At 44.9% G+C, this 12,707-nt stretch overlaps 1 protein-coding gene across 11 annotated transcripts in view; it reads right to left on the bottom strand.

Annotated features, from left to right (window-relative positions):
• Window positions 1–12,707, bottom strand: part of MOB2 (MOB kinase activator 2) — a 53,573-nt gene that overhangs the window by 6,385 nt on the left and 34,481 nt on the right. For 9 of the 11 annotated variants that reach the window (XM_080911465.1, XM_080911457.1, XM_080911459.1 and 6 more), the window contains 2 exons: window positions 1,496–1,656; window positions 1,229–1,322 (listed from right to left, as the gene is read on the bottom strand). In XM_080911465.1, the coding sequence (XP_080767591.1) occupies window positions 1,229–1,245 (17 nt within the window). In that variant the 5' untranslated portion in view covers window positions 1,246–1,322; window positions 1,496–1,656. The remainder of the gene's footprint in view (window positions 1–1,228; window positions 1,323–1,495; window positions 1,657–12,707) is intronic. The other 2 variants (XM_080911467.1, XM_080911458.1) reach the window with 1 other exon arrangement.

The following is a 12,707-nucleotide window of genomic DNA, read 5'->3' as shown; positions in this document are numbered from 1 at the left end:
AGTGCAGACCCTCCCTAACCTAGGTAAACCTCTAGGGCTGGTGCACAGCAAGGAGTTCAGTGGATTTCTGACTAACCCCCTTTTTTCTTTTAAACTACTTTTGTGTTTTCAAAATTCCTTGGTCTCACATGATTCCTGCAAGGGGATTATCATAGGAATTATTAAGTGATACCACAAAGTGAACAAAAGGCTTAGATGCTCAGGCTCTCCAGTACACACCAAATGCAGGTCTGTACAACACTAGCTCCTATGTTTTTGAGAAAGCTTCTCCCAAACAAAGTCTGCACTGAAAGGCACATCGGAGAAGCCAGGGAGGGTACCATGTTGTTCAACATTGTTTAGACTGTACACATTCTCAAATGCTACCTCAAAATCTGTCATGGTTCCTTCAAGGCCACACCTCTGTCCTACATATACCAAGCCTGTTCCCAAAAGCCTACCCACTTTCTCTGGAAAGACTTAGGTGATACCCGATCCTCCTGGAGGAACAGAGCTAGTGCTTTGTTTCCCCTATATCACCAGAAACTGAGCTGTGGCCACCACAGCTATAAGTGCTGATCTAGCTAGTTGAGTCAGAGAGACTCCTGTCACCTGCTGTATAAGAACTTAAAATAGACTTGTTTTTGTCTGGGGAGAGCTGCACCTACATGGAGAACTGCTTGAGTGTACCCTATATTACACACACACACACACACACACACACACACACACACACACACACACACACACTTCCATGTATCCATAGCATTTTGATGACAAGAAGCCATCATGGAAGTTCTTCCATCTCCTTGGCCACATCCAGCCTTCTGCCTGCACCAGCACAGTCATTTCTACCATCAACTTGGAGCTTTTGGCAAATGTGTCACTCAATGGCAGTGAGAGTCCTTGGAGCCCCTGAAGATATCTGCATACTACAGCACTGAATGTACACATAATACACCAGAAGAGAACTGTCAGCACTAGACTGGACCTGTTCAGAAGTTGTCAAGGCCTATCCAGGCTCAGGGACCATGTTAAGTATGGCCTGCCTTTGGCCTCTGATGGTACCCAACAGAGACACTCACGCTGGGCACCTGCCCTCTTAGGCACAGAAAGACTTTGCCTAACCTGAGATTATTCAGGGAATCCAGGTAAGAATGTAGTCTGAGAAGCTAGTAGCCCAGATAGCAAGGTCAACTACAGCCCATCCCACACTCCCAACAGGTGCTATGGCCAGGCTGCTACTCACGTGTTGCACACGGCCATTGTCTGACACGTCTCTCCTGTGCAAAATTCTGAGATTGTGCTATACTGCAGGTTGATGTGGTGAAAAAATGTTGTCGCTGGAAGAGAAGCAAAGGGCCTGGTAAGTAAACTCCCCTGCTCCAACTGGTGTGACAAGGAGTGGGTTCACATGAGTTCAGCCTGTCCATTGACTACTACTCTGGGGGGACCTAGAGATGGGGGAGGCTTCCTGTCCTGCAGCTGCTGCACCCGCCTCCCCACCCACACGCACTGTTGCTGGCCAGCCACTCGTTGAGGTCGATCTCCCGGGGCAGCACTACCAGCTCCTTGAATTCAAAGTCAGTGATCCTGGACTTGGTATGCTCTGGCTCCAGATACACCTTCTTCTCCTCTGTAGCAGGTTTCTTGCCGTTTGGCTTAGCTTTAGACTTCCTGCCAAGAAAGAAAAGATGGCATGGTCATCATGTGTCCCACCTGGGCCCAAACCACAGTGTTCTGAGGAAGAATTCTTACACACTGGGCTAATTAGGTCAGATGCAGGAAAGGAGAGAGGCTACCAAAGGCCAGACTTCCCTGGGCAATTAGGTGGCTATGCTACCCATAGGCCAATCCAAATGGTCATGACCCTATAGAAATCCTGATGGGTAGTACTGTGGATCTGTGCTGCAACACATGTGTGACAGCAGGGGGCAGCACCTAATGCATGAAGCTTCAATCTCTTTCAAAAAGCTTAAGTAAGTTCTGAGGGCCCAAATAAGTACATAAAGTTCTGAGGATGTGAAAGCTTAAAGTTCTGAAGGTCTAAGAAAGTAAAAGTTAAGGTATAAAAGATGTTTCAGATTTCTTCTCCCTCTATGCTATTATCATACTAAGATTTCAAAGGCGCAGGAGACTTAGACTCAACAGTTTAACCAGATCATGTGAGGTCTGGAAACTGCTTACCAGCAGGTTGCCAAAAAGAGACACTTGTCCTTTTAACACCTATCTAAAACATCTGTCTCCTATGCTTACTTTCTCTATGATCAAACTAGAGCTACCGTCAGTGTTGGCCAGAGACTTATTAGTTTTGTAAGAGACATGATACATATTCCAGGATGGTGTTCTGCCTTTTACGCAGAATGGTGGATCTTTATATCCTAATTAAGGACCCATTGTACCCTAGATGGCAGACAGGGTCATTGGTAAATTTTACTATAGCATTTATCAAAGATGCCCATTAGGCACAGTCAAAATACAGAGGGTACACATTCCATTCTCTCAGCCCTTAAGTACAGACATGGTAGAAGAAGTCCACAGCTCTCCTCAAAGGTCCTAACATGATAATATTACCCCTTTTAGATGATATTAATATCACCACCCTGTCACTCATCTTGTTTTAGACCTTATCCTCCACACATTAGCATTTAAATAATGTTCTACCTGACTACTTTGAAGAATGTAGTTTGTGTGTCCTTCCTGAGTCAAACTTAAGATCACCATTTGTGGCCCCGTTCACCAGCTTATTACAACTCTTACCTAGCTACTCATTAATTACTCTAAACCAAGTATCACCATCACCTTTATCTCTCCCACATCACAAACTCCTTTAACTTTGGGGGCACACTGGATTCTGCAGACTACAAAAATACCTTACCCTTCAGTACTACCACCCAGCTGCTATGTACAAACATTTACCATACCTCAGTTCTCTGCAGCACTCAAGTTTTCTGCTGCCTATCCACTGGCTGGTCTCGGACTTGTGCCCTTGTGTTTCTTTTTCCAAAATTAGGAATGGTACCGGGGAAGAACCCTTGCCAGTTCCCATCACAGGAGTGATTTGGGTCCTGCCCTTTCTTGCAGTCCTGGGTATAACCACTGGTGCTGCCACTGGAGTGGTAGAGTTGACAACTACTCTAGCTATTGACCATCAGTTTTCCTCTAAATTTATCCAGAATCTTGAATAGGTGGCTCAGACCATCCTTACACTCTAAGGCCATATAGTATCCCTGGTCATTGTAACACTTTAAGATCAGCAAGGATCAGATTTACTAACAGCAGAGAGGTGGTCTTTGTCTTTTCCTCAGGAAGAAATGTTACTCTTATGTCAAGTAGTTGGGGATAGTAAAAACAATCAGATCCAACAACTCCAGACAGGTCTTTAAAACTTAAGAAACAACTCCATGCTTCTGGCCAGTGGATCGATAGTCCAGTAAAGGAATTAAACTTAATTTAATTAATTACCCCACCTCCTTTTCTTAACACTATTGTCACAACCTGCCTTATAAACTTCTTGTCTAGATTTCTTCAACAACATATCTAAGATTTCTAACCAGACTTTTAATCAGTTATTATAGGTTCCTAGCTAGGAAGCCAGAGGCCTGCAACTCCTGATTTATACCAACATTAAAGATCAAACTTGCCCCGAATTCAATGCCCCCATTCAACAGGAAGTAGTCTAATGATTACATTGCTCCTTTCTTGACTCCTCATTGTTTAGCAATAGTAAACAAAAAAGGGAAATGTAAACCCCTAAAGGGGCTCAAGTGGCCAGGCCCCATCCCTGAGAATCTCCAACTGACAGGCTCTGCTCACAGAATACTCTAATGGCCATAATGGCCTGACCCACCCCCTAGAGACACAGGTAGACAAGCTCAGGGCTTAAAAATCCTACCAATCCCTGAGCTCACCCAAAGTTCAGGGTGTGAAATCTCATCAATTCCTACCCTTGAGAGCTCCACCTCCAAAACAACAACAACAAAATCCCTGTATCAGCGGTTCTCATCCCTCGTAAAGCTGTAACCCTTTAATAAAGTTCCTCATGTTATGGTAACCCTCCCCCCAACCACAAAAATTACTTCACTGCTACTTCAAAACTATTACTTCATAACTATAATTTTGCTTTTATGAATTGTAATGCAAAATAAATATCTGATATGTAACCCCTATGGTTGCAACCCACACAAGTTAAGAACCACTACCTCCTGCTCAGTTTTTTGCTGCTTCTCATCTGAGCAGATGCACCTACCCTCCTGTGTCTTTCCCAATAAATCTCTTGTGTGAGATTTGTTGTATGGTGTGACTTTGTGGTATAACTTGGCTCCCAACTGCCAGGATACCTATCCCCTCAGAGCTCCAACACTTACACAAGGGCATTCCTGAGCAGAGGCCCCCAAAGGCCACACCAGGGCTCTTCCTTCTAGGCAGGACAGTTCAGAAAGGTGCACAACTACCATCAAAGCTTCAGAGGAAGGACTGCCCATGGAAGGTATCAGGTTGCTAACCCACAGAGGGCACCCTGCCAAGGTATTACACTCCTACCTGGTCATCCTTCATGGAGTGAATGCAAGAGAAAACAACCCCCAGGATTAAGGCTCTGCCTCAGCACTGAGACTCCCTCTCCTAGTTCCCATGTAAAGGCAGAGGCAATAAGAGAACCCAGCCTCCTCACATTCCAGACTGCACAGGACTGTTAGTTTCTACCTTGTTGTTGTTGTTTTTAAATAAAATTAGGTTGCTCTGTTAACATGCTGTTAACAAAAAGTGAGCTTATTGAATCTATTTTAAACAACAAATGTATGTCTTTAAAATGTATTGTTTTCACTTGAATAGAGATCCTACATTTATGGAGCAGCACAGCCCAATCTCACACATGCTCGATTCCTCCTGTCCAGGCACTCATCAAACACTGGTGGCTGCACTGAGAGCATTTGGCTCTTGGTGAACAAGCTTTTAGGCAGGCACTGAGATGGGGTGTGACATTATGAAAAGGAGACCCACAGTGCCCAACTTCCAGTGACTGATTACCTGGCCTGTGTTATTTATGGGGTGCTAGCCCATCAGAACAGATGATTCTGCTCAAGTCTCTGTCATGTAGCTAAGTATGAGTGGTTAGAAAGGCCTGTTGACCTGAAGTCTCCCTGGTGAGCTCCTTGAGGTAGTTAAGTGATATAGTCTACAGATGCTCCAGGCTGGCCATGTCAGACCAGTACACTGGATAGCAGGCTCTTCTAGGCACTGATTACACAATGCTAGAAATAAAGGAGCCTCTACCAATCTCTGAACTACTGGTACCCACAGTTCCGACATGATCAGGCTTCAGGATGAGAGAACTGGGTGATAGTTTGGAAAAGCACAATAAATGTTCCCAAAGCAAAGCTGAGTCTTGTCCTCACATAAATTAATTCTTCAGTAGTAAACTTTCTGACTTAAAATGTAAGAGGTAAATTGATACTGGCATGAAGCTTTGTGACCAGAAAAGGTTGATTTTTTGTTTGTTTGTTTTATCAGAAACTCTTAATATGGCTTTCTATGGAAGGTGCTGGACGGTTGGAGGTCCAAGGAAAGAAACACAGTTTGGCCTTCTCTAGTAAGGTGACCAATTGCAAGGAGCTATCCAGAGCCTACAACAGACCAGGGGAGTGAGGAGAAGAGCAGATCCAGCAGAAGGATCCTCCGTTCCAGAAGCAGTCTCCTTGTACCTATCCTGTTTCACAGGGGTGAGAAGTAGCTAGACCACCCAGCAGGGAAGAACAGTATATTAAAGGAATGACTTATAGGGTCTTAGAATCCTTGCAATCAAAGGATGGAAGTAGTGGTACAGGAGGTAGCCTTAGGCTCAGATTCTCACCATGCTCTCTCCAAGTCAGCCCTGCCTGTCCAGACAAAGAAAAATGTAGGCCCTTAGGCCAGGGCACCAGCTAGATACCTGTCTTTTTGTCCTGAGAACATAGGCAATTAGGCCAGCTAGAATGCAAGGTATCAGGAGGCAGCTTGGCTTGGCTCTGAGTCCTATGTTCCACAGCCCCAAGAAGCTACATGGGGGTAGGGTGAAAGGTCTTTTTGACTGTGACCTATTTTTTTCCTTTCTTGTGCTTTAAAAAGTTGCTGATGGTTTATTTAAGAGAAAGAAGAAAGAAGAATGTTCTCTGAATGCCAGGGAAATGTTTTCCTTTTGGCTTCTCATGGCAGAGCTTAGCCTTAAAAGGCAATGTGTGCTTGGCCTCCAGGGCAGGGCCAAAAGCAGCCAAAACCAGGCTGAATCCAGCCTTAGGCTCCTGGCACAGCATAGGCTCTAAGGGAAACAGCACAGAAATCTGTTAGGGCTGAAGTACAGGTGTGGATGTACCATATAGAAAGAGAGCACTTTAAGGCCCCAGCATGAGCTTCTGGGTCCTTGTAGCCCAGCAGTGTAGGTGTGGACTCTCTAGGAGTTGTGGACGTGATTGAGGAGGGGCTCTGCCAATGACTTTGGGACACATCCACTTTCTGTCCTTGGCACTTCTCTGAATCCTCATCTTCCACTACTGATGTGTGCTAAGTTTATCTACTATTCAGTCAGAAAGAAGAGACCCACCTCTTTAATGCTGGATTAGGCCTGTAGTGTCCTCAAAGGGTAGGCTTTCCTTGAAACTATCAACTACTTTCTGTCTTCTGTGTATCCTATCCTGGAAACCAAGACTACAGAGCAGGGGGCTGGTGAGGGCCAGGCTGTCAAGTCATTTCCATGTTCTGTAGCTTGGATGTTCACCTGTAAACTAAAGGAAGTAAAGACAGGACAACTAGGAAGGTGGCTGGTAGGAACCAGCCATCACCATGATTCCTGAGTACCATTCAGGGAGGCTATCCTATGAACAGCATCCTATCCTTATTCCCACTCATAGTTACAAGGGAGGACATAGTTCCTCTGGGCAGAGTTAGTAAAACGAATCCCTGTGACAACATGTTGTCAAGCATGAGGCTGGGATGGCTCTGATATTGTTGGTGGGAAGTAGGCTAGCAGCATCTTTCTGGGACTAGGATGGTAAGATGCTATGTTGGCATCTGCTTTTGCCCTGCAGTGAGGCTTAGCCTGCATCCTCCCCACAAAGTCCCATTTGGAGCTCTACCTTAACTTCCCCAGCCTCTGGACCAACACAGATGCTCACAAAGCAAAGTACTCTAGGAGAGGAATGCTCAGACTTGGGGGAGGCATACATGGCAAGTTATAAGGATGAAGGACTTAAGAACAAAAAGGTCTGAGGATGGTGGAGAAGGCATCCAAGAGTCTTGAGACAAAGAAGTAAGGAACTCCAAAGAAGTAAGGAACATTGAGTATGGATATCTTGAGTCTCTAGAAAAACAGAGAATGTGTTTGCTTCCCACCTTGGCACCTGAACAGCTTCAGCTAGGTTAATAGTAAGGGGCCAGATAGAGTGGGAATTTATCAATAAGGGACCTAAAGTTAACCTCTAAAGACCTGGAGTTAACATTAAGGAAGGAGATATTAATAAGGGGTTGGGGAATAACACTCAAGGGATGAATAATAAACATGGAGTATGGGAAGCAGGCAGGGGCACAAGGATCTTAAAGATATAAGCCCTCCTGGGTCAGGTCTGTGAAATACTACTATTAAGGTAGAGAACAGCTAAAAGCTAAAAGGAGAGTGCTATTCTACTGGGCACTCCCATATTTCTGGTGAGGGCAAGTATTCATGCTGCAGCCTACTCAAAGCACTAACTAAAAACAATGACCTCTCTTCCCATCATTGTAGGGGCCTCTTTGACAAGCTAGCATGGCCCTCATAGCACAGCCAAATATTCTCAGGCTTTCCCCAATCCTCAATAGCTGGTTCCCCAGGGCTGGACTATGAATACACTCACTCCTGGTTACTATCCCTTCTGCATGACTATTAGGGCTTAGGTCTCTGTGGTTCCCAGAAAGTACAGTTCTAATACTGAAAACTCTTATCTGGACCAAGTCCTCACAAACTGCACTGCCTAATGCCTAGCTTCAAGGGCCAAGATAGGAAGACCCTCCCGGCCCTTCAGCACCACCATACTACACAGGTTGGGCTGGTCAGAAGCAGTAAAGAGGGCCACTGGAGCTCTCTCAAGAATATCTGTGCTTCCTATCCAGAAAGCTAAGTACCTCCAGATAAGACACACTTTCACTAATGTCGCTGACCCAGTAAAGGACTTACTCACCTGAAGAACAAGGAACTGAAGAGACACACACATTAGGGCTGAGGTACGCTTAGACAGTACCCACTTATCCTCACTGAACACAGTGTGATTCACAGGAAGGGCAGGCTAGGGTGTCCCCCAATGGGACCACCCTCAGTATAAATAGTCAGGAATCACTGGCAGTTGAGTGCTATTCCTTAGCCTCCCTAGAGCTGATACTGGTATCTGTTAACCACACATATGAAGAGATAAAAACATTAACATGTATGTGACCTTCTACTACTGCCATCAACCACATTCCAAGTTAGGGCAGTGATGCCACCACCTTGCTGACATTCTTCTAAAACTTCACACCTTCACAATGAAATGGACAGCAGTTCTTGGTTCCTGCTTGCATCCCCCGTGGACGCTCCCTGTCTAGATGCTCAAGTAATGATATAGTGGCAATGGCCCATAGGAGCAGGTAGGGTCAGAGGTAGGTGCACAGACACATGTTCCAGAACTTGCCAGTCAACTGTAAGGGGCTATCACAGGCTGGATTCATATCAAAGCCTCACCAAGAATTCCATGCTTTGGGAGTTCACACTTAAAAGAGGCACCAGAAAAGCAAATGCTATTTACTTTCATTTTAAATATTAATGTATTTAAACTGCTGGGCATTGTGGCACACATCTTTAACTCTAACACTTATTGGACAAAGGCAAACAAATCTCTTTGAGTTCAAACCCAGCTTAGTCTACATTAGTTCCAGGATAGCCAAGGCTGTACAGTGAGACCGTGTCTCCAAAAAAGAAAGAAAGAAAGAAAGAAAGAAAAAGAAAAAAAAGAATGAATGAAATGGAGGGAGGGAGGGACAGAGGGCAGGGCAGGACAAGAAAAGATGGATGACAGTGGCCCATTTTGCTAAGAGACAAACACAAGATTCCTACATGGAAGGGAAAACTGACTGGAGTCCAAAAGGCATACCTCTTCCCTCCTGGCTGGGGAACCTCAGCCCCAGACTGACTTGAAACCACCAACCCCATTAGCAAGTCATCCACACTCTCACTCATCCACTTGCACTCTACACATGCCCCAGACTTGGAGAAAGAACACCACTGCAGGTAAGAAAAGTCTGAAAAGCTTTCCTGGCAACACTCCAGTAGCATCTGTCACACATCAAGCACCTGGGATATAACATGTCACTTCTCTGAACATTCAAGGACAGGCTCCAGGACATTCTTGTCTTGGGTAGCCAAGGTTCATGACAAAGAGAGACAGCCATTGGCCAAAAACATAAACCCAGACAAACTTGCTGATGATAAAGTCCACTAACTGTCCAGCAGTTTCCAGAGGGAGCAGAGTAGGACTCCTATCCGACAGTCAAGGTGCTTATGTAGCAAAGATCCAATGCAGGTGGCTGTGCCCCTAGGTAGCATGCAATGAGCTCAGTTGCTAGACTGGCTAAACTGCACCAATTACCCCAGCACCAATCCCAAAGGTGGCACACCTACCCCAGCACAGCAGGCTTTACTGAGAAAGTAATCAGGGCCACAGCCAACCACCTCCCAGGCAGATTGTGTGTGTTTGGGCAGGATGTTACCTGAGCACTTTGCTGACAGCCCGAAGCACCATTTTACACCGAAGTCCAGTTTTTGGGGGATGGCTGAGCAGAGTTCGCTCTGAAGAGAGACTGCGGTGCTCTCTAACCATGATGTGGGGATTGCAGAGCTGGTGAGGGAAAGTGAGGTCCAGGCAATGTAGCTCTGGGTTCCCTCCCTCTGAAGTGCCCTCCACCCTAGCTCTAGGCCAATGAGGACCACAGCAGAGACAAACAGCTGTTCCCTTTACACAGTAAGGGCCGCCCAGGCTGGTGAAATAGGGGAGTGTCTGAACTGCTTTTGCAAAGTGAAGAGCTGGCTGGGAAGGATGGAATTAGCAAGGCCAGAAAGGAGGAGAAAGGGTGGACCCAGCAACTGGAAGGGCTTGTAAAGAGATCCAAATCACACCTGGAGGCCCTCCCTTGCCACCTAGACCTAGCCTGAATACAGCCTTAATGAGGGAAGCCTGCAAACAGCAGGCAAGCAGGGCTTCCTTAACAAGCACTCTCAGGACAGGGATCAACAAGGCATTAGAATTTTCCTGAGAGCAAACTGCAGCTTATCCTTTTTAAAAGCAGTGAACTATTTCTGATTCTGATCTGTGTGTTTAAAGGTAGATTAATAAAGGTGATCTTCAACCCACATCCTCATTTGCCATCAACTAAGTCAAAAGGCTCAACATTCTTCATTTCTTTCTTTTTCTTTCTTTCTTTCTTTCTTCCTTTCTTTCGTTCGTTCCTTCCTTCCTTCCTTCCATCCATCCATCCATCCATCCATCCATCCATCCATCCATCCACCCACCCATCCATCCATGATGTATATTTGTTTGTTGTGATAGTCTCAGGTATCCCAGGCTGGCCTGAAACTTACTAGATAACCCAGAATGACATTTAATTTCTGATCTTGACTTCACCTCCCAAGTACTGGATTATAAATGTGTGCTGAGGAAGGAGCCCAAGAATTTAGACACATTGGGGCAAGCACTGTACCAAGAGAGCTCTTTTCCCGTCCCACTGCTGGCTTGTTAGCACACTCTTCCTTTATAACATTTTGCCAATGGAGAGTAGAAATGAAAATGCCTTCAGGTCGAGGGTCAAATTAAAATGTCCCACCTCTAGCAATTCTACTTACAAGAAAGGAAATTTTGTTTGGGGTCTTTGTTTTACTTTTGTTTTCTCCAGTAAAAAAGCCTGAGGAAGGTGTCTTCACTGACTGGTCATTTATATAATAGTGCCCAGTGGTATCGTAACATCTACATATAAACAGATTTTGTACTTCTGACATAACATGTTCATAGCCGAATTGTAAATCTTATTCTTTTATAATATTAAGATAAATCTATTTATATTTTATTTATATCAGTGAACATTTTGGTTTTAAATGTTTATCAAGAAAATATGTAATAAAATCATTTTCCTTTGAATAGAAATAAATACAAAAAAAAAAAAAAAACCAAAACAAAAAAACAAGCCATTAGGGTCCCTGCAGAGTGGGCACTAGCTGCTATTACTCTGCAGGTAGGTGTCAGACAAACTTTTCCAAAAGGGTCAGCAGGCTTCTTGAGTATCTGAAGGACACCAAGTGGTTCTGGACAGTTCTGTTCCTCAGGTTTGCCAGTCAGGATCACTGCCACTATGAGCCATAGGCAGCAGCAATATCTGGAACCCATGGGCATCCAAATTGTGTAGCCAAGGCCTTGTTTATGGGAGACCACCAACCCTTCAAAATCAGATACCTGGGAGTGGACACTCCCACTCCATCTCATCCTGGGCTCCACTGCAGTATCAGAATAGTCAACATAGACTGACAGGGAGGTACTGCCTCTAAGCTCTACTATGATTTGGGTGGGAGTCAAGCTCCTATTCTCCTGCCAATCAAGAGATGGACACTGTAGATTCTCCACAGAGATAAAAGGTATGAACCAGGCTTGGGTGTTTCTTATGTTTTCTCCCGAGTTAGACAAGCTATCTATGTATGGGATTAAAAGGGGAAATGATCTTCTTTTAACCCCCCACTAAAGCTTCCCATGTGACTTATTTCTGATCCTGGTGCCCTGGCTCTCCTGCTAGGCTGTCTCTAGAGGCTGTCTGTAAGGTCTCCACTGTACAGAGCTCTCTCCTCTCAGGAAGAAAAAAGCTTGTTCAACCACAAGTGAGTAGGTGAATACTGAAAAGCTTGGCCCTACTTCCTGGATGGTGATCTGGTTACAAGAAGCTGAGCCTTTGAATATTATACTTCCTGGTAGTAGTATATAGAAAAGTGCTAGATGTTTGAAAAAGCAAACAAACAAAAAACAGAAAAATGCAAACTATGAGCAGGAGAGAAAGTCAGTGCAAACAGATTCTGAGATGACAACAATCCTGAGTAACTAAACCCCATAAGCAGAAATGCATCAACTTTTAGAAGTTAAAAACAGTATCCAAATGAATGACACACAAACATATAAGTCAAAATGTCACACTGTGAAATGAGACCCTAGTGACATGAAAAGGCAGGGCAAGCCAACCAGCTGGCTAAAGAACAGATAGAAGGCGAGAACCTGCAAATTTCATGATGGATAGAACTAGAAAATATCCTAAGTGAGATAACCCAGACACAAAAGAACACATAGGGTATGTACTCACTGATAAGTGGACATTAGCCCAAAAGCTCAGAATACCCATGATTCAACTCACAGACCATATAAAGCTTAAGAAGAAGGAAGACCAAAGTGTGGATGCTTCAATCCTACTTAGAAGGGGGAACAAAATAATCACAGGAGGTAGAGGGAGGGAGATACCTGGGAGGAAGAGAGAAGAGGAAGGGGTAAAAGGGGGGGGGGGTCAGGATCAGGTATGGGAAGAGACAGGAGAGAAATACAGAGGGTCAGAAAAATGAATAGAAATATGTAGCAGTGAGAGGTGGGAGACTAGGGGTAGCCGCTAGAAAGTCCCAGACTCCAGGGAAGCTAGAGGTTCCCAAGACCCAATGGGGATGACATTAG

This window comes from Micromys minutus (genome assembly GCF_963924665.1).
Source record: "Micromys minutus genome assembly, chromosome: 2".
NCBI lineage: Eukaryota > Metazoa > Chordata > Mammalia > Rodentia > Muridae > Micromys > Micromys minutus.
The sequence above is the reverse complement of the archived record's forward strand: the minus strand, read 5'-3'. Positions and strand labels throughout refer to the sequence as shown.